This window comes from Lathyrus oleraceus, chromosome 2, assembly GCF_024323335.1.
Source record: "Lathyrus oleraceus cultivar Zhongwan6 chromosome 2, CAAS_Psat_ZW6_1.0, whole genome shotgun sequence".
Lineage (NCBI taxonomy): Eukaryota > Viridiplantae > Streptophyta > Magnoliopsida > Fabales > Fabaceae > Lathyrus > Lathyrus oleraceus.
The window spans coordinates 356,455,519-356,480,662 of NC_066580.1; the positions used below are offsets into that span (position 1 = coordinate 356,455,519).

The following is a 25,144-nucleotide window of genomic DNA, read 5'->3' on the forward strand; positions in this document are numbered from 1 at the left end:
CAATATCTCAATGACTTCTAGTTTGGAATCAGTGTATTAGGTGGTGCAGAGGCCATTTTTCCCTTTGCTAACAGGGTGTTGAACAAGCAAAATGGAGATGGTTATTTGATTAGTCTCTCAGTAGACTTCTCAAATGATTTTAACATAGTAGATCGACCAGATCTTTGCATGAGATAATGGTGAAATATCCATCTATTTCTTTGTGGATTGAGTTTCTTTATTGTCAGGCAACGAAGTTTCACCTTAGAGATGGACATATTATGTCAACCGCTGGGGTGCAACAAGGTGACCCATTAGGTTCGATTCTTTTTTCTATTATGCTACACCCCATTATTCATATGATTAGAGAAATTTTCAAATTTATTATTCATGCATGGTATCTTGATGATAGGACCATCATAGGGGAATCAGAGGATACGACTAAAGCCCTGAATATTATCCGAAAAATAGGTCCTAGATTAAGCCTTGAATTGAATATTCGTATGACAAAGATCTTTTGGCCTTCATATGATGGAAGTAAACTTTGTTGGGGGTTATTCCCTTTGGAAATTTGGAGGTCGGTGTTGGGGATGAAATTTCTTGGAGGGGTTGTTAGTCGATATGAAGGTTTTATTAAAGGGTTTTCCATGAAGAGACGTCAATGTTGTTGAGTTAATGTATCTACTCCCATAGTTAAGAAATCCCCAAAGTGAGATTTTTCTACTTCGATCAAGCATGAGTATCGCCAAAATAATTGTCCTAAAAATATGTCAACTATTTCACATCAAAGAAGAAGTTTTTTGGTTTGATAAAGAGTTACGAAAGTAATTGAAGACATTGTAGTTGGTGGAGGAAATTTCTTCGGCGGCCTTCAATGGAGGGTGGCTTTTTTACCTATTAGAGTTTAGGGATTGGGTTTGTACTCGGTAGTAAAGGCTTCCTTGTACACTTTTGTGGCTTATAGGGTCTAATCTTGGGTGTTACAAGATCATATACTAAGAGACAACTGGATAAATGGTATGAACTCTGATTTTGACAAAGATTTAGATGATCTTAATGGCATGACCCCAAATTTTAACAATAGCAGTTTTACTAACAAGGACATTCCCCCCCCCCCCCCCCCCCAAAAAAAAAGCGTCCAAATTGTTTTGGCGAGAGTTATTTTTTAGTAAAATAGTTCAGAACAAGGAAGTAAACTTTGACATGTCCACACGATAAAAAGTAGTTATTCATTGTTTACAAGTAGAACATGCTCATGATTTTCTTCTAGTTATTCCTATTGATGGATTAGGCCAACATATAGCACTGGTAAAGGTCCAGAAGCTAAAAGTTCATATGCTAACAATCCATCTGAAGCAGGATGCTCAAAAGCTATCAGAACTTTAGAAGCTGGTGATCCAAAAGTTGGTCCATCCTTAGAAGCTCATGCATATGTTGAAGATTCTGAAGAAGCTCAAGATTTCTCCTCAGATGCATCACAATGCAGACAAGATCTGCCTTCAGAGAAGAGAATTCAATGTTAAGACTACTCTCCATGACTGAACCCGCTTCTATTGATGACGCATTTTCTAATGATGGTTGGATTGTGGCTATGCAAGAAGGTTTGGATCAGTTTCAAAGAAATGATGTTTAGGATCCGGTATCCAAACCTTTGCAGAAGAACATTATTGGAACAAAATGGGTGTTCATAACCAAGTTCAATGATCAAGGAGAAGTGTTAAGAAATAAGATCAGACTTGTAGCTCAAGGCTACTGTCACCAAGAAGGTATAGATTTCTCTGAAACCTTTGCATCAGTTGCAAGGTTAAAGGCAATCAGGTTACTTCTCTCTTATGTTATTAATCATGACATTATTTTATACCAAATGAATATTATGAGTGCATTCTTAAATGAAGTCATTTATGGAGAAGTGTATGTCAAACAACCACATAGGTTTGAGGACTCAGTCCATCCAAATTATGTTTTAAACTTAAGAAATTACTTTATGGACTCAACCAAGCTCTTAGTGCTTGGTATGAGAGACTGAGTAATTTTCTGTTAGAAAATAGTTTTCATAAAGGGAAAGTAGACACTACACTCTTCAGTAAGACACTTAAAAATGATATCTTAATTTTCCAAGTTTATGTTGAACATATTATATTTGGTTCAGCTAATGCTTTCCTTTGCCAAGAATTTTCAAAGACAATGCAGACTGAATTTTAGATTAGTATGGTGGGAGAGATGAAGTTCTTCCTTGGTATTCAAATCAATCAATGCAAAGAGGGATTCTATGTTCAACAAACTAAATATACAAAGGAGCTTATGAAGAAGTTCAAGCTTGATGATTGCAAGATCATGAGCACTCATATGCATCCAACATATAACTTGAGTAAAGAAGAAAGCAACACCAAGGTCTGTTAGAAGTTGTATAGAGGTATGATTATCTCTTTACTTTATTTAACAACTTCTAGCATAGATATTTTATTTAGTGTTTGTTTGTGTGTAAGATTTTAGTCAGATCCTAGAGAGACTCACTTAACAGTTGTTAAGAGGATTTTTAGGTATCTGAAGGAAACAACCAATCTAGGGTTACTTTATAAAAAAATCCCTAGATTATAATCTAGTTGGGTTATGTGATGCGGACTATCTTGGGGATAAAATTGACAAAAAATGCACTAGTGGAAGTTGTCAATTCATAGGTGAAAACCTAATATCTTGGGCTAGTAAAAGATAAGCAATTATTGCTTTGGCTATAACAGAAGCATAATATATTTTAGCTGCAAGTTGTTGCACATAACTACTTTGGTTGAAATACCAGTTGGAAGATTATCAGATTAGTGGAAGCAGTATTCCAATCTTTTTATGATAATACTGCTGATATTTGTTTGACAAAGAATCCTATTCAACATTCTAGAACCAATCATATAGAAATAAAACATCATTTTATTAGAGACCATGTTCAAAAGGGTGTGATATATATACAGTTCATTGATATTGATAATCAGTGGGTTGATATACTTATCAAACCCCTTACTATTGAAAGATTTAATTTTATCAAAAAGAATTTGAACGTGCATTTGGTTAAAGATTAGTGCTTGCTTCTGAATGAAGGATCATTGATGATGATCAAGAGCTACTATGATCAGAAGCTCTGAACTAGCTTTAAATGAATAGTAGCATTTGATGTAACTCAACCTCCGATGCTCAGAATTTGATTAGTTTCCTCTGATAGCATATAAGTGAAAATATTAATTTTTTTAAAAATTTGTCCACTTATGTGTCATGAATCTGAAAGGTTTTATGACACTTGGTTGCTTAGTTGTTGGATAATAACTTATGGTTAATGATGTAAGTGTTTTGAATATTTTTTCTCACCTCCATTTGTCATTATCATGTGTTTACTTCCATCTAATTCCTTTGTGCCTCTGATTGTTTTCTCTGTGTTTCTGTGTTATTAGACTCTGAACAAGTCAGTTCTCTGAGTAAGAAGGCTTTCTGGTTCAGAATGTCCTAAGCCAAATTTTCTCTAAGAATTTTCTGTCTTCTGATCTCTGATTTATATTGATGGACTTAAATAAGAAGTTTTTGTTAAGGCAAAGAAGTGTGTCATCTGTCATACATACTTTTTTGTTATCAAAGATGTTTATGTTACTTTTGGGAATTAATTTCTTAGATAAAACTAAATCATGTTTTGATTCCCCTTAAATCATTTTTTTATGGTTGTGTGATTAAATTAAAAAAAAATCACTACATCTTTCATCACACACACAACACAATATTGGTTGAAATGGTTGAAAAACTTCTCTCAAACATTCTTCTTAGTGGTTGAACAAATGGATGTTAGTGGAAAAAATATCTTTAAATCGACGCAAAGACAAAGGATCTGCTATTATGCTTATTCAAGAATATGGTACAAATCTCCATTATTCTTAAGCAAACATAAGCTCTACAACATCTACATCTCTCAAACTACATCAGGATGAAAATCACGCTTTCTGAGGTAGTTCATCTAGTCCTCATCAGCATTTGACCCATAGTCATCAACTAGATCCTTATTCTTCTTAAGTTTCTTCATCTTGGAGATTGATGTACTCCCTACTAAAGAAGCGAAGATGAATGAGTTTATGACTTTGAACCTTCGGCCTTATTGAGCTTATTATCCTTGTGTTTCCTTCCTTCAACATCTCTGACAGCCTTTCCAAAGAGTCTATTTGTATTATATTATCTCTACACCTCTGATTGTATATCAAGTGTATTACCCCAATAATAATTCATTTGTTAGGTAGATTGTTAGAAGTCTCTTACTAAGTGTTTGAGCATTTGAAGTCTTTTTTTTTTTGTTTTTGATCATAGAAGTCTCTTGCTTGTGTTCTTGAGCATTGGAAGTTTTCTGCTTGTGTGCTTGAGCATAGAAGTCTCTTACTTTGTGTTTAAGCATTGGAAGTCACTTGCTTGTGGGCTTGAGCAAATTGTAATCTTGTGTGATTATAGTGAAAATCTATTGTAAGTACAAATGGACTAGATTACTCTCATGTTGTGAGAGGAACCAGAATAACTCTGTATGTCTCTCTTCTTTCTTGCATTTTATATCCGTTGTCTACCCCTAATTGAATCAGATTATATACCTTGTGTTTAGAATCTGACCAAAGAGTTTAAAAAGAAAGAAAAAGTCAACATAATTTAACTCCCCTTCTTGTATTTTTCTCACCTTCAAAATTCAGAAAATTAAAAACCCCTAAAATAAGTATTATTCTTTGTGACTTTCATATATGCTTATAAATTATTTATGTTAGTTGTAGTTATTGATGCATGTTGTTGATATTGAAGTTTGAATGTTATTATTATTATTGTTAAGATTGAAGTTTGAATATTGTTGTTGTTGTTGTTGTTGAGATTGATTGTTTAAATATTTAATGTGGTTGTTGTTGATTATTTGAATTGGTTTCAAATACGGTTCAAATTATAGGTGTTTAACGGTCAGTTACAAAATTCATAGAAGAAAACTTTTAGACAGTCGTTCAATAATTTGCATTTTAGTTTTTGTTTTGCTGGTTAAACATTTTTTTAGTTTTGTTGTAAAAAGATAATTTATGTTCCATTTTGGCTTTGTAATTGGTGTGAACAATGAATAATTTGAAGGTGAGAAAAACAAGAAAGGGGGGGGGGGTTGAATTGTTTGGAAAAATAAGCGCTTTTTCAAAATGAAAACCACACAAGGATTTTATACTGGTTCGCTTATAACACAAAGCTACTCCAGTCCACCCGGCCGAGGTGATTTCGCCTTCAACAAGGACTTAATCCACTAATCTTGAAAGATTACAAACAACGTCTAAGAGAAAGATCTCTTAGTCCTCTCAAGTATACAGACTTCACAGAGTCACTTGAGGAAATAAACAAACAATAGATAAAAGATTTATGTAATCTAGAGTGCTTCTAAGAAAGCAAATATTACAGTATTAAGAACAAGAGTTTTTCACGTTATAAGCAAAAGCTTCGTGAAGATCTTTAGAGAGCAAGAGTGTTTTTCTTGAGCGTTGATGTTTCAGTATAATTTTGGCTTGTTGGCTTGCTGTCTTGAATGTTGATTTGCAGTTCTTTATATAGATCAGTGAGGTGGTAGTTGAAACTGATGAGTAATAAGATGAATTTACGCCATAACATAAATAGCTTCTGCAGGATAACTTTCTCTCCTTGAAATGACTACTTACCACAAGTAGTATCTTCTTTATTGAAATTGGAGATTAACGTCTCTTTCTCTATTAGGAAATCCATTTGCAAATCTTTACTTGGCTTTAACGTAACTCTTTCATGATTAGCAATTCCATGATCAGAGTATTTGTGTTTCTGGAGAATCTTGGAATCTTGCTTCTGATGTGAATCTCTTGTGAGTTCAGATAGTTTCTTCAGATAGCGCTGATAACTTCTGGAAGTTAGAGATAGCGTTGTTCAGAGTCAGAACATCTAGATCTTACTTTTTGTTTAGATGCTTCTGATACTTTGCTGTTTTGCTCAGAGTTAGACTTTCTTGAACGTGTTTCCACTTCAGATGCTTCTGATCATATGATAATATGCTTCTGATCTGGTTCTGTATCTGATGACATCATCAGATTTCTTCCTTCTTTCTTTAGAATCCTGCACACTTAGAAACTTTTCGTTAGGGTGCCATTTTTGGTTTCATCCTTTGTTATCATCAAAATCAAGGAATCTGTTGTAGAACAATTTTTGTTCTTACAATCTCCCCCTTTTTGATGATGACAAAACAAACTTAATTAGCAGATGAAACATGAAGAATATCAGATCAGATAGACAGAAGCTCCCCCTGAGTTAGTGCTAGGGAGTTCAGAAGTTCTTACCAGAGCTTCCAAGCAATGAGGTTTCTGAAACTTTCTGCAATTTCTTAAGTCCAAGTTAGATAATTTTATTTTAAGAAAAATATGTTGCAGAGTGCTTAAGGTATTTAGACAATATTTTCATCAGAACTATTAATGACTTCTCCCCCTTTTTGTCAGAATCAAAAAGACATAGCAAAAAATAAATAAATTAAGAGAAAAACTTGTATTCAGATAAAAGCACAAAGGCAACAAGAACTAGAAAACATCAGATTCAGAGAAAATAAAACAACAGGCAAGCAAAATAAATCCTAAGTGCCTAAGGGTTCGGAGGCGGAGGCATTCTCTGAAGCAACATAGCAAGCATGTTCTGGATGTTGTCGTTGACAGTATCTTGCTTGTCCATTCTGGCCCGGAGTTCATTCTGATCTTGCTTAAGTTCTTTTAGAGTCTGAAGAACCATAGGGATAACAGAAGAGGACTCTCCCAGAGTCAGAGCCTGCTGTGCTTCAGCTTCAGCAGCAGCTTGTGCTTCTGCATCCGCCAGAGCCTTAGCTTCAGCTTCCTTAATCCTTAGGATTTCAGCTTCCCTTGCTTTTTCTTCTTCCAGTCTTCTTGCTTCTTCAGCTTCTCGCGCAAGTCTCTCTTCCTCTAGCCTCCTGGCTTCTTCAGCCACTTCTCTGGCAAGTATTTCCTGGAGTCTTGCCTCAGCATCTCTGATGTAGCCATTTCTGACTTGTTCAGAGATGTTCTTCAGTCTAAAAGCCTCAGAGGTCATCCAGCCAATGACTCTGTTCCAGTGTGTCCTTACAGAGTCAGGATCATCACTGACTTCAGAGTTAGTGGTCAGAGACTTGACCTTTTGTACTGAAGCCCCTGCTACCAGCATGATGGCTTCCTCAAGGGTAGGTACAGAAAGGTTTGGTTCAGAGGTTTAGGGTGAAGATGTTGGAGGGCTGAGATTTAATGTGAGAGGTTCAGATTCTGCTTCAGGTTCAGATCTTTGGGGTGAAGCGTAAAGAGGGTTTAAGTCTAAAGGTTCAGTTTCAGTTTCTGATTCAGGTGCAGCAGAGGTGTTTGGTGGGTTGATATCAGAGGTGGGAAGGTCAGAGGGTTGATCTTCAGAAGGTTGGTTTTCAGAAGGTTGGTTTTCAGAAGGGATGGTGGTTGTTTGTTGTGGTGGTGAAGTTATTTCAGGTTCTGTTGGTTGTTGTGAAGCGAGGTTTAGAGCATAAATTTGGGCTAGGGTTGGAGAGTTAGGGTCTGAGAGTTCTGGGTCAGAAGAAATGTTGAGGTATAGTGGTGATTCTGGGGCTGTGGAAGAAGAAGAAGAGGAAGTGCTTTGGTTTATTTGTTCAGGTTCAGAAGGAGGTATGAATGTACGGGCGATATTTAAAACTGGTGAAGGCTGAGAGGTTCTGATGGTTGAAGGTGGGATTTCAGAGGTTGTATAAAGTGGTGGTGTTGGGAGAGGATTAGAGGAAGGGGTAGAGGAAACCATCGGAGGTACAGAGGAAATAGGAGGAACAGACATACCAGTAGAGATTTTCAGAGGAGCTGGAGATCTGCTTCCAGAAGATTCTCCAATTCTGGCCTTCTTTGCCTGTGATGCAATCTTCTTCTCAGAAAGACCTCTCTTGTATCTGACGAAGTCTTCTTCTGAATCCAGACAATCGTCGAGGCTGAAGTCAGATATGTCAACACCTTCATCCAGCAGACGCTGAAGATAGATAACAACCGCATCCTTGGGTTCATCCTTGAAGAACCTTGCAAGACCATGAGGCAGCTTCCTCTGATCTTTCAAGGCATCCCAGGAGGTATCCATAGTGGGTCTGACTTGAATCTTCTTTATTATTCCCATACTCTTGAGATTTCTGGCGTTCAGAGGCTTCCCAGTATCTATTGCCAGATCATCCATCAGCTTGGTCTTTTCCAGATGATCTACCAGTCCATTCTCAATGAAGACATAAGATATGAGCCTTCCCAGAGGGATGTAGGATCTGGGCTTCATGTTGTTTCTGGTTTCTCTTACAGAATCTCTGAGATATCTGAAGAGAAGTGCAGGAAGGCAGATCTTCACACCCTTCTGAATGCAATACATAATGCACTTCTGATCTGCATTGATGTAATCAGAGGAGTTGGATGCTGGGCGGTGGTGAATAGTTCCCAGAATGATCTTCAGCCACACTCTGAGGTTCTGATGCAGCTCTTTGTTCTTTGAAGGATTTCCTTCAGTGTTGGGTTTGAAGATGGTTGGATTGATTACATCAGTAATGCGCTTTGACCTAGGAGGGATGTTGTAAATCCTTTTTCCTCCATCTCTCTCCATGTTTAGTAAAGAAGCAATTGACTCTTCAGTAATTACTATCTTTACTCCCAAAACAAAGGAGACGATGAAGTGGTCATCAGCATCTGCAAATCTCCAGAACTCTTTGATGAGAAGTGGGTAAACAGGACCATAAAGCCTTTGGAAGTAGTTTTCCCACCCTTGTTGACGAAGTTCTTCAGTAAGATCAACGCCATTTCTCCTCAAGTTGTCGAAATCTACTAGCGTTTCACACAACACTTCCAGTCCTTCAAAAGGGGTTGATAGGTTAATATGGGGTTCACGGTCAAGAATATGGGGTTCCTTGTAAACAGGGGTGATAGAGACGCCTGTAACCGTTGGAGTTGGAATGTTTGAAGTTTGAGCAGTTGAGCTTGATTCCATTTGTTGAGAAAAGTTAAACACTTCTTGTTGTTGAGCGTCCATGGTGAAGAAGAAGATGAAGAATGAGAGTTTGCAGAGAATGCTTCAGAGAGGTTTAGGGTTTTAGAGTGAGTGAGAGTGATAAGTGTGTGAAATGTGAGAAAAGTGTTTATATACTCTAAGTGAAACACATGCAAAACGACACATCAAATTGCGTTAGTACAAAGCTCAAGATTGCACGCTTGGGGGAAAAATGATTACAACTAATTAATGAATGTCTAAACCCAACAGTACGCACACTGCTCAAGGAGATTTCAAACGTCTGTCCTTTGAATTTCATTTGAAAGCTGTCTAGAAGTTCTAGGGTTAGACGCTTAGTGCTCCACGTGTTGATGTATCTGATCTTCAGGAATACCAAAAGATTGATTCCTGGAGATTTCTAACTCAGATATCTTCTTAACTGGTAGAAGTATCAGAGTCAGAGGCAGAAGTACATTTGTTTTTATATCAGAGTCTCATTTTACATTTTCAGAGCCACACTTCATTCTGGGCAATTTTGAATGTTCAGATTTTCTAAGATGAAAAGAAATCTATCTTCAGCTAGAGGCTTAGTAAAGATATCTGCCCATTGATGTTCTGTATCAATGAACTTCAATGTTACTATCCCTTTCTGAACATAGTCTCTGATAAAATGATGTTTTATTTCAATGTGTTTGGCTCTGGAATGTAGAATGGGATTCTTACTTAAACAAATAGCAGCAGTATTATCACAAAAGATAGGAATGTTACTCTCAAAGATTTGCAGATCTTCTAACTGATGCTTCATCCAGAGCATCTGAGTTGTGCACAGTGATGCTGAGATATATTCTGCTTCTGCAGTTGATAGAGCAATTGTTGATTGTCTTTTGCTAGCCCAGGATATCAGATTGTTTCCCAGAAGCTGGCAATTTCCAGATGTGCTTTTTCGTTCTAATCTATCTCCTGCATAATCTGCATCACAGTAACCAGAAAGTCTATACTCTGATGTTTTCTTATACATCAGGCCCAGGTTAGGAGTTCCTTTCAGATACTTAAGAATTCTCTTAACTGCTGTTAAATGAGATTCTCTAGGATCTGATTGGAATCTGGCACAAAGACAGACGCTAAAGAGAATATCAGGACGAGTAGTAGTCAGATAGAGAAGAGAGCCTATCATACCTCGATAGAGCTTCTGACAAACCTTGTTGCTTACCTCTTCCTTTTCAAGTATGCAAGTTGGGTGCATGGGAGTTTTTGCAGAGTTGCATTCAGTCATGTCAAACTTCTTCAGAACGTCTTTAATGTACTTGCTTTGATGAACGTACGTGACTTCTGGAGTTTGATTAATTTGAATTCCCAGAAAGAACTTTAGTTCTTGCATTAAACTCATTTCAAATTCTGTCTGCATTAACTTAGAAAATTCTTGGCAAACAGAGACATTAGCAGAACCAAGAATAATGTCATCAACGTAAATCTGGCATATCATGAGATTATTATTAAGGTTTTTACAGAAGAGTGTAGAATCAACTTTCCCTCTGATAAAATTTTGTTCCAGAAGAAAATTGCTTAAACGTTCATACCAAGCTCTGGGAGCTTGTTTAAGTCCATATAAAGATTTTTTAAGTTTAAAAACATGTTCTGGAAAGTTTGAATTTTCAAAACCTGGAGGTTGATTGACATACACTTCTTCTGAAATATAACCATTAAGGAATGCACTCTTGACATCCATTTGATATAATTTGATAGAGTGATTAATAGGAAAAGATACAAGAAGACGAATAGATTCTAACCTCGCGACTGGAGCAAAGGTTTCATTATAGTCAATACCTTCTTGTTGACTGTAACCTTGAGCTACCAGTCGAGCCTTGTTTCTGACGACTTCTCCTTTCTCGTTCAGCTTGTTTCTGAAAACCCATCTGGTTCCAATGATGTGAGTGCCTCTGGGTTTAGGAACGAGATCCCAGACATCATTCTTTGAGAATTGATCTAATTCTTCTTGCATAGCTGCCACCCAGTCGTTATCCTGAAGTGCTTCATCACAAGACGTAGGCTCAATCAGAGACACTAGTCCCAGAGGAGTATCTTCAGAAGTCCTGAAGGTAGATCTGGTTCTGACAGGTTCGTCCTTGTTTCCCAGAATCAAATCTTCAGATACATTGATACGACTTTTAACTTTCTTTGGGATTTCTGGAGATTTAATTTCTTCAGAGTTCTGAGTGACAGTTGCTTCTGGAGTTTTATCAGATTCTACAAGAGTGATTTCCAAATCTGCAAACTTTTCAACTAGCTTTGACTTTTCAGGGTCAAGCTTATCATCAAATCTGACATGAATTGATTCTTCCACAATTTTGGTTTCTGTGTTGTATACTCTGTAGCCTTTAGAGCGTTCTGAGTATCCTAACATAATACCTTTCTGTGCTTTGGAATCAAACTTGTTCAGATGTTCTTTAGTATTTAATATAAAGCAAGAACATCCAAAAGGATGAAAATATGAAATGTTTGGTTTTCTTCCTTTACACAGTTCATAGGGAGTCTTTTCTAGAATAGGACTTATAGAGATTCTATTCTGAATGTAACACGCTGTATTTACAGCTTCTGCCCAAAAGTGCTTTGCTACATTAGTTTCATGGATCATTGTTCTGGCCATCTCTTGGAGTGTCCTATTCTTCCTCTCTACAACTCCATTTTGTTGTGGAGTTCTAGGGCAGGAGAAATCATGGGATATTCCATTAGAATCAAATAATTCTTCAAAATCTTTGTTTTCAAATTCTCCACCATGATCACTTCTGACTCTAATAATTTTAGAGTCAAATTCTTTTTGCACTTTGGAACAGAAACTAGTGAATACAGAGTGAGACTCACTCTTGTGCTTTAGGAATTTTACCCATGTCCAGCGACTGTAATCATCAACAATGACTAGTCCATACTTCTTTCCATTAACTGATGCTGTTTTCACAGGACCAAATAAGTCAATGTGAAGAAGTTCCAGAGGCTTAGAGGTAGAAACAACATTTTTCTTTTTAAAAGATGTTTTTGAAAATTTTCCTTTCTGACAAGCTTCACACAGAGCATCTGAAGAAAACTTCAGTTTAGGTAGGCCTCTGACTAACTCGAGTTTAGTTAGCTGAGAAAGTTTCCTCATGCTAATGTGGCCCAAGCGTCTATGCCATACCCATTGCTCTTCGTGAACTGACATTAGACATTTAACATTTTGATCTTTTAAATCAGAAAGATTTATTTTGTAAATGTTGTTTTTCCTCTTGCCTGTGAAAAGGACAGAGCCATCGTTCTGATTAATGGCTTTACATGTTTTTTGATTGAAGATTACATCATAACCGTTATCACTTAATTGACTTATGGATAACAAGTTATGCATTAATCCTTCTACATAAAGGACATCAGATATAGAGGGAAGAGTACCATTACCAATAGTTCCGGAGCCTCTGATCCTTCCTTTCTGATCTCCTCCGAAACCTACGAATCCAGCATCTTTAAGTTCCAGGCTTTGGAACATAGACTTTCTTCCCGTCATGTGTCGCGAGCATCCAGAGTCCAGGTACCATGACTGGTGTCTGAACTTTGCTGCATAGGATATCTGCAACATAGACAATCTTATCCTTTGGTACCCAGAATCTCTTGGGTCCTTTCAGATTAGTTTTCCCAAAGTTTCTTATAACTTTGAGTTTTCTAGCATTTTTAAATTTTTGTTCTTGTGTGTGTGTATAGTGATATGAAAAGGGAGACTTAAGTTGGTTACTGGTAGAAGTTTTATCTTCCTTAGGATCATACCCAATTCCCTTTTTATTGTTCTGACTAACTCCATAAATCATGGATGCCATAATACTCCTATCTATCCCATTTTTTAGAAATTCTTGGAAGGCTTCTTCGTATTTATAAATTATTTTATTTGAAGTTTGTGGTGCTTGAGACAACGCTTCTTCTAATTCTGAGCTTTTTGTTTTTGCTCCATCTCTTTCTAACGTTAAAGATCTGATTGTATCTTCTCGTGCTAGAATTGTTATCTCAAGTTCACTACATTCTTCAAATTTTGCTTTAAGACAGCCTTTAATGTTTTTAATTCTTTGTTTTAATTTCTGATAAGAGCTAAGAGTTTCTGACAAGCATGATTCTAAATCAGATCGAGAAAGTTCAGAGAATACCTCTTCAGATTCTTCATCTGAGCTACTCCTGGATGTGGTAGCCATAAGTGCCACATTGGCCTGTTCATCAGAGTCAGATTCTGATGATCCAGATTCACTATCATCCCAGGTAGCCATCAGTCCTTTCTTTGTCCTGAAGGTATTTTTCTTGAAGCTTTCTTTTCTAGGTTTGTCTTTCTTTAGCTTGGGGCATTCATTCCTGTAATGACCTGTTTCTTTACATTCAAAACAGGTAATATCTTTGTTAGATTTACCTTTTGAAGTTGATTCTGATCGATCCCCTCTGGGTCTTGATCTTCTGAAGTTGTTGTTCCTCTTTTTCCAGAGTTGCTTAACTCTTCTGGTTAGTAGGGACAATTCTTCTTCATCATTAGAGTCTTCTGGTTCAGAGTTGTCAGCATCTTCAGTTTCTGCCTGGAGAGCTTTGGTTCTGTCAAGTTTGCGTCTTTCAGGTCTGGACTTTAATGCTACAGACTTGTTCCTTTTCTGAGGCTCATCTTCCTCTAGTTCTATCTCATGGCTTCTGAGAGAACTGACAAGTTCTTCAAGGCTAATATTGTTCAGATCCTTTGACAGCTTCAGAGCAGTAACCATAGGTTTCCATTTCTTTGGCAGACTTCTGACTATCTTTTTGACATGGTCTGCAGTTGTGTATCCTTTGTCTAGAACCTTGAGACCTGCAATCAGAGTTTGGAATCTAGAGAACATTGCCTCTATGGCTTCATCATCCTCCATTTTGAAGGCTTCATATTTCTGGATAAGCGCCAGAGCCTTTGTCTCTTTGACTTGAGAGTTTCCTTCATGAGTCATCCTCAGAGAGTCAAGTATGTCTTTGGCTGTTTCTCTGTTGGTGATCTTTTCATACTCGTTGTAAGATATAGCATTTAGGAGTATGGTTCTGGCCTTGTGATGATTCTTGAAAACTCGTTTCTGATCATCTGACATCTTACTTCTGGGAACTTCAGCTCCATCCTCTGTGACAGGAGGTTTGTATCCATCTGTGACAATGTCCCAGAGTTCAGCATCATAACCCAGAAAGAAACTTTTAATTCTATCTTTCCAGTAGTCAAACTTTTCTCCATCAAAAACAGGAGGCTTAGCATTGTAACTATCTTTTTCATTTGAGTGGGCCATAGTTTTTCTCGTACTGGATCTCTCTACACTGTTAAGTGTTTGATTAGAAAATCAATAACAGAGCCGGAGCTCTGATACCAATTGAAGGTGAGAAAAACAAGAAAGGGGGGGGGGGGGGGGGGGGGGTTTGAATTGTTTGGAAAAATAAGCGCTTTTTCAAAATGAAAACCACACAAGGATTTTATACTGGTTCGCTTATAACACAAAGCTACTCCAGTCCACCAGGCCGAGGTGATTTCGCCTTCAACAAGGACTTAATCCACTAATCTTGAAAGATTACAAACAACGTCTAAGAGAAAGATCTCTTAGTCCTCTCAAGTATACAGACTTCACAGAGTCACTTGAGGAAATAAACAAACAATAGATAAAAGATTTATGTAATCTAGAGTGCTTCTAAGAAAGCAAATATTACAGTATTAAGAACAAGAGTTTTTCACGTTATAAGCAAAAGCTTCGTGAAGATCTTTAGAGAGCAAGAGTGTTTTTCTTGAGCGTTGATGTTTCAGTATAATTTTGGCTTGTTGGCTTGCTGTCTTGAATGTTGATTTGCAGTTCTTTATATAGATCAGTGAGGTGGTAGTTGAAACTGATGAGTAATAAGATGAATTTACGCCATAACATAAATAGCTTCTGCAGGATAACTTTCTCTCCTTGAAATGACTACTTACCACAAGTAGTATCTTCTTTATTGAAATTGGAGATTAACGTCTCTTTCTCTATTAGGAAATCCATTTGCAAATCTTTACTTGGCTTTAACGTTACTCTTTCATGATTAGCAATTCCATGATCAGAGTATTTGTGTTTCTGGAGAATCTTGGAATCTTGCTTCTGATGTGAATCTCTTGTGAGTTCAGATAGTTTCTTCAGATAGCGCTGATAACTTCTGGAAGTTAGAGATAGCGTTGTTCAGAGTCAGAACATCTAGATCTTACTTCTTGTTTAGATGCTTCTGATACTTTGCTGTTTTGCTCAGAGTTAGACTTTCTTGAACGTGTTTCCACTTCAGATGCTTCTGATCATATGATAATATGCTTCTGATCTGGTTCTGTATCTGATGACATCATCAGATTTCTTCCTTCTTTCTTTAGAATCCTGCACACTTAGAAACTTTTCGTTAGGGTGCCATTTTTGGTTTCATCCTTTGTTATCATCAAAATCAAGGAATCTGTTGTAGAACAATTTTTGTTCTTACATAATTTTGGTACAATATTTCTATTTTAGAAATAGGCAAAAGGTACAATATTTCTATTTCAAAAACAATTAATAAAAATGATTTTCCCTTGGTTATTTTAATAAACCAAGGTAGTAAGACGAAATTTGTTACTTTGGTGTTTCATATAACTGAGGGAAAAAGTGGGACACGTCATCAAGTTTTGAAAATAAAAAATATGCATTTGTTGGGGATCAAACTCATGATCAATAAGTCCTTCCCCTCGGTGTAAGTTCAACTGAGGGGGAAATGACTCACTTTTTTTGACGCCATTCGTTACCTCGGATAAGAAATTGAGATTGACCCCCTATTTCTAACCGAGATAAAAAGTGTTTTTCATAGTAGTGAGGTTTGAAAAAAGATTGTTTAAAATAAAATTATCTTCTAAAATAGAGTTTGAAAATATTTTAATAAAAATGTTTGAATATGCAGCGAGAGTTAAGCAAAAAATAGAAGTGTTAAGGAAAGAAAGATAACACCATAGATTTATAGAGGTTCGGTCTTAAAGAAGTGGCATACTCATCTCCCTAAGAACTGATCTTGAGAGTATCCAATAATGCTTGAGATCTTTTAGAGGGTTAAGCCTGTAAACCCCCTTATATAAGAAAATGAAGTTTAAGGCTAACTTTCAACCAAACAACGAATTGTTAAATGAAGCGGACAGTCTTCACGCTGGAAAAAATACAGAGCTTCAAGCGGTTAATCCCTAAGCCAAAGTAGAATTTTGCATAAGTTGATCTTGAATCAAGCTAGAAATTTGAGTTGGCTATCCTCCGATTAGAATCAAGGTTTTACACGGGATGTCCACAAACCCAATCAATATTTTTATTGGATTGATCTCGAATCTACCAAGATTTTACACACGTTAAACTCATAAACAAAGTTATATTTTATACCAGACTAATCTCGAACTGACTGAGCTTTTAACTGGGTCGAGCTCAAGAACTGATGTGAAGATTTTTCACTAGTTATTCTTTCTGAATCCAAAAAAGAAAATTTCTTTAATGACGAAGCTCACGAACCAAACTGAGACTTATACTAATCCCTAAAAAATATTTTATATTGGTTTATCTCCAAGCCAAAATAATCACTTCCTAAGAAAGAATGATTTACTCAAGAGGAAAAATAACTCATTGTGAATTTACAATAAATATATCACCTAAAACAAATGTCTCACTTAAACTCAAGAACACTCACTAAGCATCATGACTTTAATATGTGAAAAAGTGGAAATGATTTGGAGAGAATGATAGAAAAGAAAAGTGAAGTGTTTCATGTTTTCTGGATGATTTGAAATGGTGGATAACCTCTCTATTTATAAGCCAAGAAATGATGTATTTTTGGAAATAATCCATTGGTTAAATAAATTACCAGATTGATTAGTTAATCGATTAAGTACTTGTAATAATCAATCACTGCTTCCTAAATTGGAAGGTTTTGATAAAGATTCATTACCATTTAGTAACACATTGTCACAATCAGTTATAGACTCAATTTTCCCCTATCTAATCGATTAGGACAATTATCTAATCAATTAGACAACTATGAAAATTATTATAATCAATTGAACAATTTCCAAGTCAATTGGCTAGGCTCCAAAAACATGTTTGGTGATTTTAATTGGAAAAAAGACTTCAAAAATAGATGTGTGTATATGTGTGTGCGTACGTGTGCGCGTGTGATTTAGCCATAACACTTCCAGGAATTTCCATAAATACATTTCTGGAACCTAAACTGGTATTAGTTGAATTTCCACAACAAGTAGTACAATGAGAGGAGGAGTTTGAGCTTGAAAGTCTTGATTTTTAACTTGAACGATGAGAGAACTTTACTAGCTTGCATCTGATGATGATTGGCTTGAGTTTATTCTTCCTTTTTTTTCTTCTCAGAATGCTAGATTTCCAATTTTTACATTGCCTCTAGCCATGGCAAAAGAACCTATACACATGGATTACCAAAATTTGATATATTCTTGGTGGAGTAAATTCAATGGTTCAACACATTTTATTAACAATACATTTTATTATTATTTTCAAGAATAATATTTAGATGTATTGTTTTTTATGTAAAAACTAATAATAAATTTGTTCCACACAAATTGATATAAAATTTTAGTAGATTCTAGAAATGTATTTTTGAATTTCAGAAATACATTCTAAAATAAATTTAATCATATAATTGAAACGTGACTCAAAACTGAATGAATTATATGTGCATGAAATACATCTAAAGATGCATTTCTGAAACTAAATAAATATTTTTAGGGTGTTTTTCATCATTTAGAATGAGAATAGTAATCCTCTACATTTATAGATCGAAAAAATCTCTACTAAAAGCCTCCATTTAACATACAAACTTTTTAAAAAAAAGAATTTAAAAAAACCATAAAAAACTAGAAACTCTTTACCTAAATCCAGAAAAACAACATATTAACAAGTGTCTTAATGATTTTAGAAAGCATAAATAAATAAAAAATTATCTTCAAAATTCTGTATTTATTTTTTAAAAATTTAAAAATTATTATTTTAACATAAGTTTTAAGATACAGTCAAATTTATATCTCCAATTTCTTAAAACACTAGTTAGTAAGATATTTATTTAATACAATATGTTCTTCTCATTATCCTATTCCCTACCTGAAATGTGAACGAAGTTCAACCCAGATTATCATTCCATTGCAAATCAATTCACACCTACATGCTGTTATTATGTCAATAGCATTTGACCATGGCACATGCTATGTAATGATTTTCACTTTCTTTATCAAATTAATATAAGTAAGTATCTACATAACTTATATTAATTTGGTAGAATCCTTAAAATTCAAACTTCAAAATCAAACACATTATTTTATTGACAAACCACTTATGAAATTCAAGGTTAGAGAAAAACATCATACCTTTAACAAACAGTAGTTGTCGCCAGCTAAACAACAATGAATGATAAGTTTTTACCATGCGCATTTTCTAACTATACTTGATTATGGAAACTTTAATCATAAAGTCTCACCAGCTTGAAAATGAAAACAATATTTATATTAACCCACATTTGCAAATAAACCATGCTTTTCCTCAACTCACAAATCAAATGCATTAACCAATTGATATACCTATTCATGGAACTTCCACATATCAAACATGTCCACAAGCATAAGCCTCTCACATCATTGTTTTTGTTGTTCATACTTGCAAATTGTGGTGTCTCTTTTCCTTCCCAACCTCAAGGTATGTCTATAACCGCCACAAGTCACGACACTTGTGTGATTACATTCAATTACTTTTATTATCAAAAAATTATACTTTGCCTGTTATTTATGTCCGTGTTTGACGGCGTATCTAGTCTTTCACACGTGTCAGGGTCTAAAACTGGCACAGACACAGACTCGTCTAATTTTGTGTCTATCAGTTCTCGTAACCGCCTTAGATTGTTTGCTTTCTTTATAAGCTTGAAACATGGTTTTGACATTTTCTTGCATTTCCACAATGTAGGTAAAAGAGAATGGCACATGACTTCAAATGTTGAAGAAGTAGCAGGTAAATCATATGACTATATTATAGTTGGAGGAGGAACATGTGGTTGTCCATTAGCTGCTACATTATCACACAATTTTTCTGTGCTACTCATAGAAAGAGGTGGTTCACCATATGGAAATCCCTTGGTGATTGACAGAAGATACTATGGTTTTCCATTGATTCAAAAGGACAACCACCATATGACAGTAGCACAACGATTCACCTCGCAAGACGGTGTTAGCAACGTAAGAGGACGAGTTCTTGGTGGATCATCGGCTATAAATGGTGGATTTTATAGTAGAGCGAGTGATGAGTTTGTCGATAAAGTTGGTTGGGATAAGATGTTAGTCAAAGAAGCTTATGATTGGGTTGAGTCGAAAGTCGTTTTTCCTCCGTACTTCCTTACACCATGGCAATCTGTTGCTGAGTTTAGTCTTCTTGAAACAGGAATTTTACCTTATAATGGTTATAGTTTGGAACATATCAAAGGAACTAAGATTTCTGGGAGTGTGTTTGATGGATTTGGACAGAGACATACCTCTGCTGATCTTCTAGAGGCTGGAAATCCGAAGAATCTCACTGTTCTTGTGAATGCCACAGTTAAGAGTATCATCTTTCATCGTAATGGTAAGTAGAAGAAATTAAGAACTTTTGTTGTGGCTACTTGTAATATGTGCATGGTTTTAAGCAACAGTTTCGTATCGACAAGGTTTTTTCCGTCTGTGACTGCGTTGCAACTATAGTTGTGGCATTCATCTTCAAAAATTTCAGGGAATCTGTCACGAATGCGCAATGTGATTGGAACAAAAGTTGTGGCGTTATCCTCCACGATTTAAAGGTTCCAATCGCAAATGCAATAGCTTGTGATTCAAGATTTTCAATATTTTGACCTATATAGTACTGAGTGTAGTCCGACACATGTCAATATTTGACGCGATAGCATTCCGTGTCATGTTTTATATCCATGTCTATCGATGCTTAAGAAATCGTAAATGCGGTTAGGAGTGCTTAAACAGGTCCAACCCATCATATATGCCCGTTTTTTCAGCACTTTTTTTATGAGACGGGCTAAAGTTTTATTTCCGCACCCTCTATCTCTGACTCGGCTCTTTTTTTTTTGCGGACTTTTACTATGACATAGATGTTAACATAAATTTTTGCAATTTTTAAGTTTTATCCACTCTACCCTCATTTTTTTTCACGACGGACCAAATTTCAGACTCACTCTATACAATGCACGCCCCCCTCCTAACTACGGTGCACAACCACAATTTAGAACCTTGAACAAGTAGCATTAGCACTTTTCAATTTACAATTAAGTTTTGGCTTTATAATTTTGACCACTCAAATATTGTAGGTGACAAGAATGAAACAAGTGCCAAGGGAATCAAATTCATCAAGAGTAATGGAAACTTAGATGAAACCTATGAAGCCTACATCAAGAAACCAAAGAACTCAACTTCAAGGGGTGATGTCATATTATCAGCAGGTGCATTAGGTAGCCCTCAACTTTTACTGCTAAGTGGCATAGGACCAAAACAACAACTGAAAAGCTTCAACATTCCACTAGTTCATGAAATGAAAGAGGTTGGTCAAGGAATGCAAGATAATCCTTGCATAGCAATCTTGGTTGATTCCAAGCCCGAAAACAGGCCTCCCGATCCGCCACAAATCGCAGGCATAACAGAAGACTTCAAAATCATAATCGAAGCGTCAATACTTCCCTTAAGCATCAACGAATCAAGGGTTAACATTGCTGCGAAGATAGCTATGCCATTTTCAAAAGGGTATCTTGAACTAAACAACACAGATCCAAGGCTTAACCCTTTGGTGAAATTCAACTATCTCGAAAACGAAAACGATATGGAAGAATGCATTAAGATGACGAAACTACTAAATCGAATTGCAAGGTCGAAGTCTATCGCGTTTTTCCTCGGTGAGTCACAGCAAAACAAATTGGCATCTACTGAGTTTGATTTGAGAAAGTTTTGCAAGAAGAATGTGAGAACTATCTATCACTATCATGGTGGTTGCAGTGTTGGATCAGTTGTTGATAAGAACTATAAAGTTCATGGCATAAAGGGGTTAAGAGTATTGGATGGCTCAACTTTTTCTGAGTCACCTGGTACAAATCCTATGGCTTCACTCTTGATGCTAGGTAGGTATCAAGGACTCAAGATTCTACAAGAAAGGGAAACAGATTCTTATTTGAATGTCAAAGAAAACACATAATATGAAGTTCTTTGTTAACTGTGTGCAAAAACAAGGCATCATTTAGGACTAAGAAAATTCTATGCTTTTTGTTTATCTTGTAAATTTCTCATTCCAATTTTTAAGTCAAAATTAACTTCACTTTTGAACCATTAAATAAGATAATCATCCGCAACCGATTTGAAACAATGTATAATAGTATTTAGAGATAACATGACATTCAAAAGAATTGCAAGATAAGTAAGCAAAATATCATTATTTATTCCCACATGTAAAAAGAAATTTGTGCATTTGAACCTCTATACATGTAAATCAACAAATTGAAAACCAGTATTCTAGCAAAACAAAAAATCAAGATGAATTCCCAAACTCATCACCATCACTAAGGCTTGATGAAGAATCATTTGAATCACCACCAAAAGTAGTTTGATATTGATCACGATTTTCCCTTCTCCGACTAATAGAAAAACTAACCCAAACTTCACCACCAACCCTCCCTCTCTCTCCACCTTCTTCTTCTTCATCAATTTTCTTTCCCCTCATCTTTCTCATCAGCAGGCATCTGATACCTACAAACAGGACAAGACCCATGAAACTCTAACCACTTCTCAATACAATCATCATGAAACCTATGCTCACAAGGCATTTCTCTAACAATCCCACCTCCGAAGGTGATTCAGTCTGAAAGTGATTCAACATCTGGAGGTGGAACTTACGAAGGTGGAGCTTTTGAAGATGGTTCAGTCTCTGAAGGTCCTACTTCTGAAGGTTGTTCAGCCTCTGAAGATCCTATTTCTAAAGGTGGTCCTATTTCTGAAGGTTAACAGTTGCACAGTTTCAAAGACCATATTCAGTTAGACAGATACCAACGAAACATGCGGACTTTGAGGTGTTGCAAGATGCTGAGATTGATTCTGAATGGGATGTCATACAGAGTGCCGTGGACTTTGAACCTATCAGCATCAATGAGACTCTCAATAAGAAGGTGCGGTCTCTCGCCATGAAGGAAAAGTTTGAGGTCATTGAAAGAAACAAAACATGAAAATTGACCAGTGAGACATAGATTTTCAAGATAAAGGTGAAGTCAGATGATTCAGTTGCTAAGCATAAAGCAAGGCTAATAGCTAGAGGATTCCTACAGAAGTTTCGTTTAAACTACTTTGAAGTGTTTCCACATATAGCTAGACATGAAACCATAAGGTTAGTTATTGTTATAACTGCAAATAGGAATTGGTATTTGATACATTCAGATGTAAAATCAGCTTTTCTAAATGGTTCATTGCAAGAAGAAGTTTATGTGTTACCTCTTGAATTTCTGAAAGAGAACAAAGAAGGAGTGATGTATAAGCTGCATAAAACCTTATATGGGATGAAACAAACTCAAAAGCCTTGGAATCTGAAAATTTATTCAATTTTCAAGCACCTGAATTTTTAAAAATGTGAAATGGAGTATGGTGTGTATATGCAGAATGACATTGTGATTTTGGTGTGTTTTTATGTAGATGACATACTTCTGACAGAAAGTTGTACTTCTGAGATAAACAAGTTTAAGAAGGTGTTGAAGAACGCGTTTGATATGACTGATCTTGAAAATATGATATATTTCATAGGGATGGAGATTTTGCATTCTTAAAAGGGAATCATTATGCACAAACTAAAGTATGAACTTGAGTTGCTGAAGAGATTTGAGTTGATGAATTGTAAGTCAGCAGTCACACTTGTTGATACCAATCATAAGCTGGACTCTGATGATGATGGTGAGGATGTAAATGCTACAACATTTAAATAATTGGTTGGTTGTCTGAGATATCTCTGTAATACAAGACCTGACATATGTTATACAATTGGAATGGTGATTAGGTTTATGAGTAAACCAAAGTGGCCACATTACCAAATTATAGTCCGGATTCTGAGATATGTAAAAGAAACTCTAAGATATCTGGAGTGTCATATGATGCTGAGATGATATGCTACTCAAACACTAACTGGTGTGGAGACAGAGTAAACAGAAGAAACACTACAGGATACATGTTTATGTATCTGGGAGTCCCCGTTTCTTGATGTTCCAAGAAACAATCAATAGATGCATTGTCAGTCTGTGAAGCTGAATGCATAGTTGGTGTTTTGTCAGTTTGTCATGCTGTTTGACGGATGAATTTGATGCAGAAACTGAAGTTTAAAGTGAGCAAACTAGTTAGATTAATGATTGACAACAAATTTACCATAAGTCTTACTAAGAATTCAGTGCTACATAGAAGAAACAAGCACATTAATACTAATTATTATGTTTTACGAAATCAAATTCAAAATGGAATATATGAGGTTATTTATATCTAATTATAAGCAATTTTAAAGTTAAATATAAGTTAAGAGATGGAATTAAATATAGTTCATCTCAGTTATAAGTTTGCATTATCTCAGTTATAAGTTTGCATTTGAATATAATTTCAGTTAAATGTATCAAGACTTATAGTTAGTTACAAGTTTTAACATAATATTTTATTCTCTCTTTTTCACTGAACTGTTCATCATATTCTTTCCCTTGTTAATGGAGATTATTGTTAGACTCCTAACATAAATTTATTTTTTTATCTGTATGAAAAAAAGAAGGCATAATTTAGGATTAAGAAAATTCTCTGCTTTTTGTTTACATCGTAAATTTGTCATTTTTGAACCATTAAATAAGATAATCATCCGCCACCGATTTAAAACAATGTTTGATAGTATTCAGAGATAACACGACATTCAAAAGAATTTCAAGATAAATAAGCAAAATATCATTATTTATTCCCACATGTAAAAACAAATTTGTGCATTTGAGCCTATACATTTACATCAACAAATTGAAAACCAGAATCCTAACAAAACAAAAATCAAGATCAATTCCCAAACTCATCACCATCTCTAGAGCTTGATGAAGAATCAATTGAATCACCACCAGAAGTAGCTTGATTTTGATCACGATTTCCCCTTCTCCTACTAATAGAAAAACTAACCCAAACTTCACCACCAACCCTCCCTCTCTCTCCACCTTCTTCTTCTTCATCTTCCCCAATTTTCTTTCCCTCGTCCTTCTCATCAACAGGCATCTGATACCTACAAACAGGACAAGACCCATGAATCCCTAACCACTTCTCAATACAGGTCCCATGAAACCTATGCTCACATGGCATTTCTCTAACAACCCCACCAACCTCAAACTCCTCCAAACAAACAACACACTCTCCGTGATCACTTTCTTCAATCTCAACCCTCTTCATAGCTTCTATCGACTCCTTTGAAGCTGGTGGCTGACCCTTCTTTCTAGTACTTTCAAGTTCCTGAAACAGAGTTTCCAGACTTGAAACTCCTTCGATCACGATCATGCGCTGTGTAGAAGGGTTCACCAAGATGATTCTTTGACGGTTGGAATCTTCTTCGTTGCTCGAAGATTCTTGAACTGGGTTGTCCCTGTGTCTTTGAATTGAAGATTCGGAAAGACCTTGGATGAAGGGCAACAACAGAGACATGTCTCTGTTTCTGATCATTCTTTCGAAGATATAAGAAAGTTCAGAAACTTCAGATTCGGAAGCCATCATCAACTCAATTCAAGTGAAAAGCTTTTGAGAGAGAGAGAAATGAATGAAGAGAAAAAGTAAAAAGTGAGATGAATAAATATAGCGTGAAAAAAAACAAGAGAAAGAACGTTGTAGAAGGATCTCGAACATTTTTTAGTTACTACAGTACATTCTAGTACATGGGATTGATTTGCTTTTTATTTGAGAGGACCGCTCATGTTTTGTTTTATCTTTTTAAATTTGTATTGAGTTTTTTTTCTTTCTTTTGATAACTTTTTTTAACAAACATTCCAAAAAAAAAAAGAAAAATTCTGGCAATAAAATAGTTTTCTTCCTTCATCACGGTGAAAGGAATTTTTTTAAATA

General features: G+C 35.8%; 2 protein-coding genes across 2 annotated transcripts; one reads left to right on the forward strand and one right to left on the reverse strand.

The window, feature by feature from the left end:
* Window positions 1–18,533: 18,533 nt before the first annotated feature.
* LOC127119501 ((R)-mandelonitrile lyase-like) lies at window positions 18,534–21,362 on the forward strand. Its single transcript, XM_051049738.1, has 3 exons — window positions 18,534–18,722; window positions 18,987–19,637; window positions 20,368–21,362. The coding sequence occupies exons 1-3, from the start codon at window positions 18,560–18,562 to the stop codon at window positions 21,240–21,242; spliced, it is 1,689 nt and encodes a 562-aa protein (XP_050905695.1). The 5' UTR covers window positions 18,534–18,559; the 3' UTR covers window positions 21,243–21,362.
* A 2,625-nt stretch (window positions 21,363–23,987) lies between these two features.
* On the reverse strand, window positions 23,988–24,914 carry LOC127119502 (E3 ubiquitin-protein ligase MPSR1). The gene has a single exon (XM_051049739.1). The coding sequence runs from the start codon at window positions 24,797–24,799 to the stop codon at window positions 24,101–24,103; it is 699 nt and encodes a 232-aa protein (XP_050905696.1). The 5' UTR covers window positions 24,800–24,914; the 3' UTR covers window positions 23,988–24,100.
* Between the last annotated feature and the right edge of the window lie 230 nt (window positions 24,915–25,144).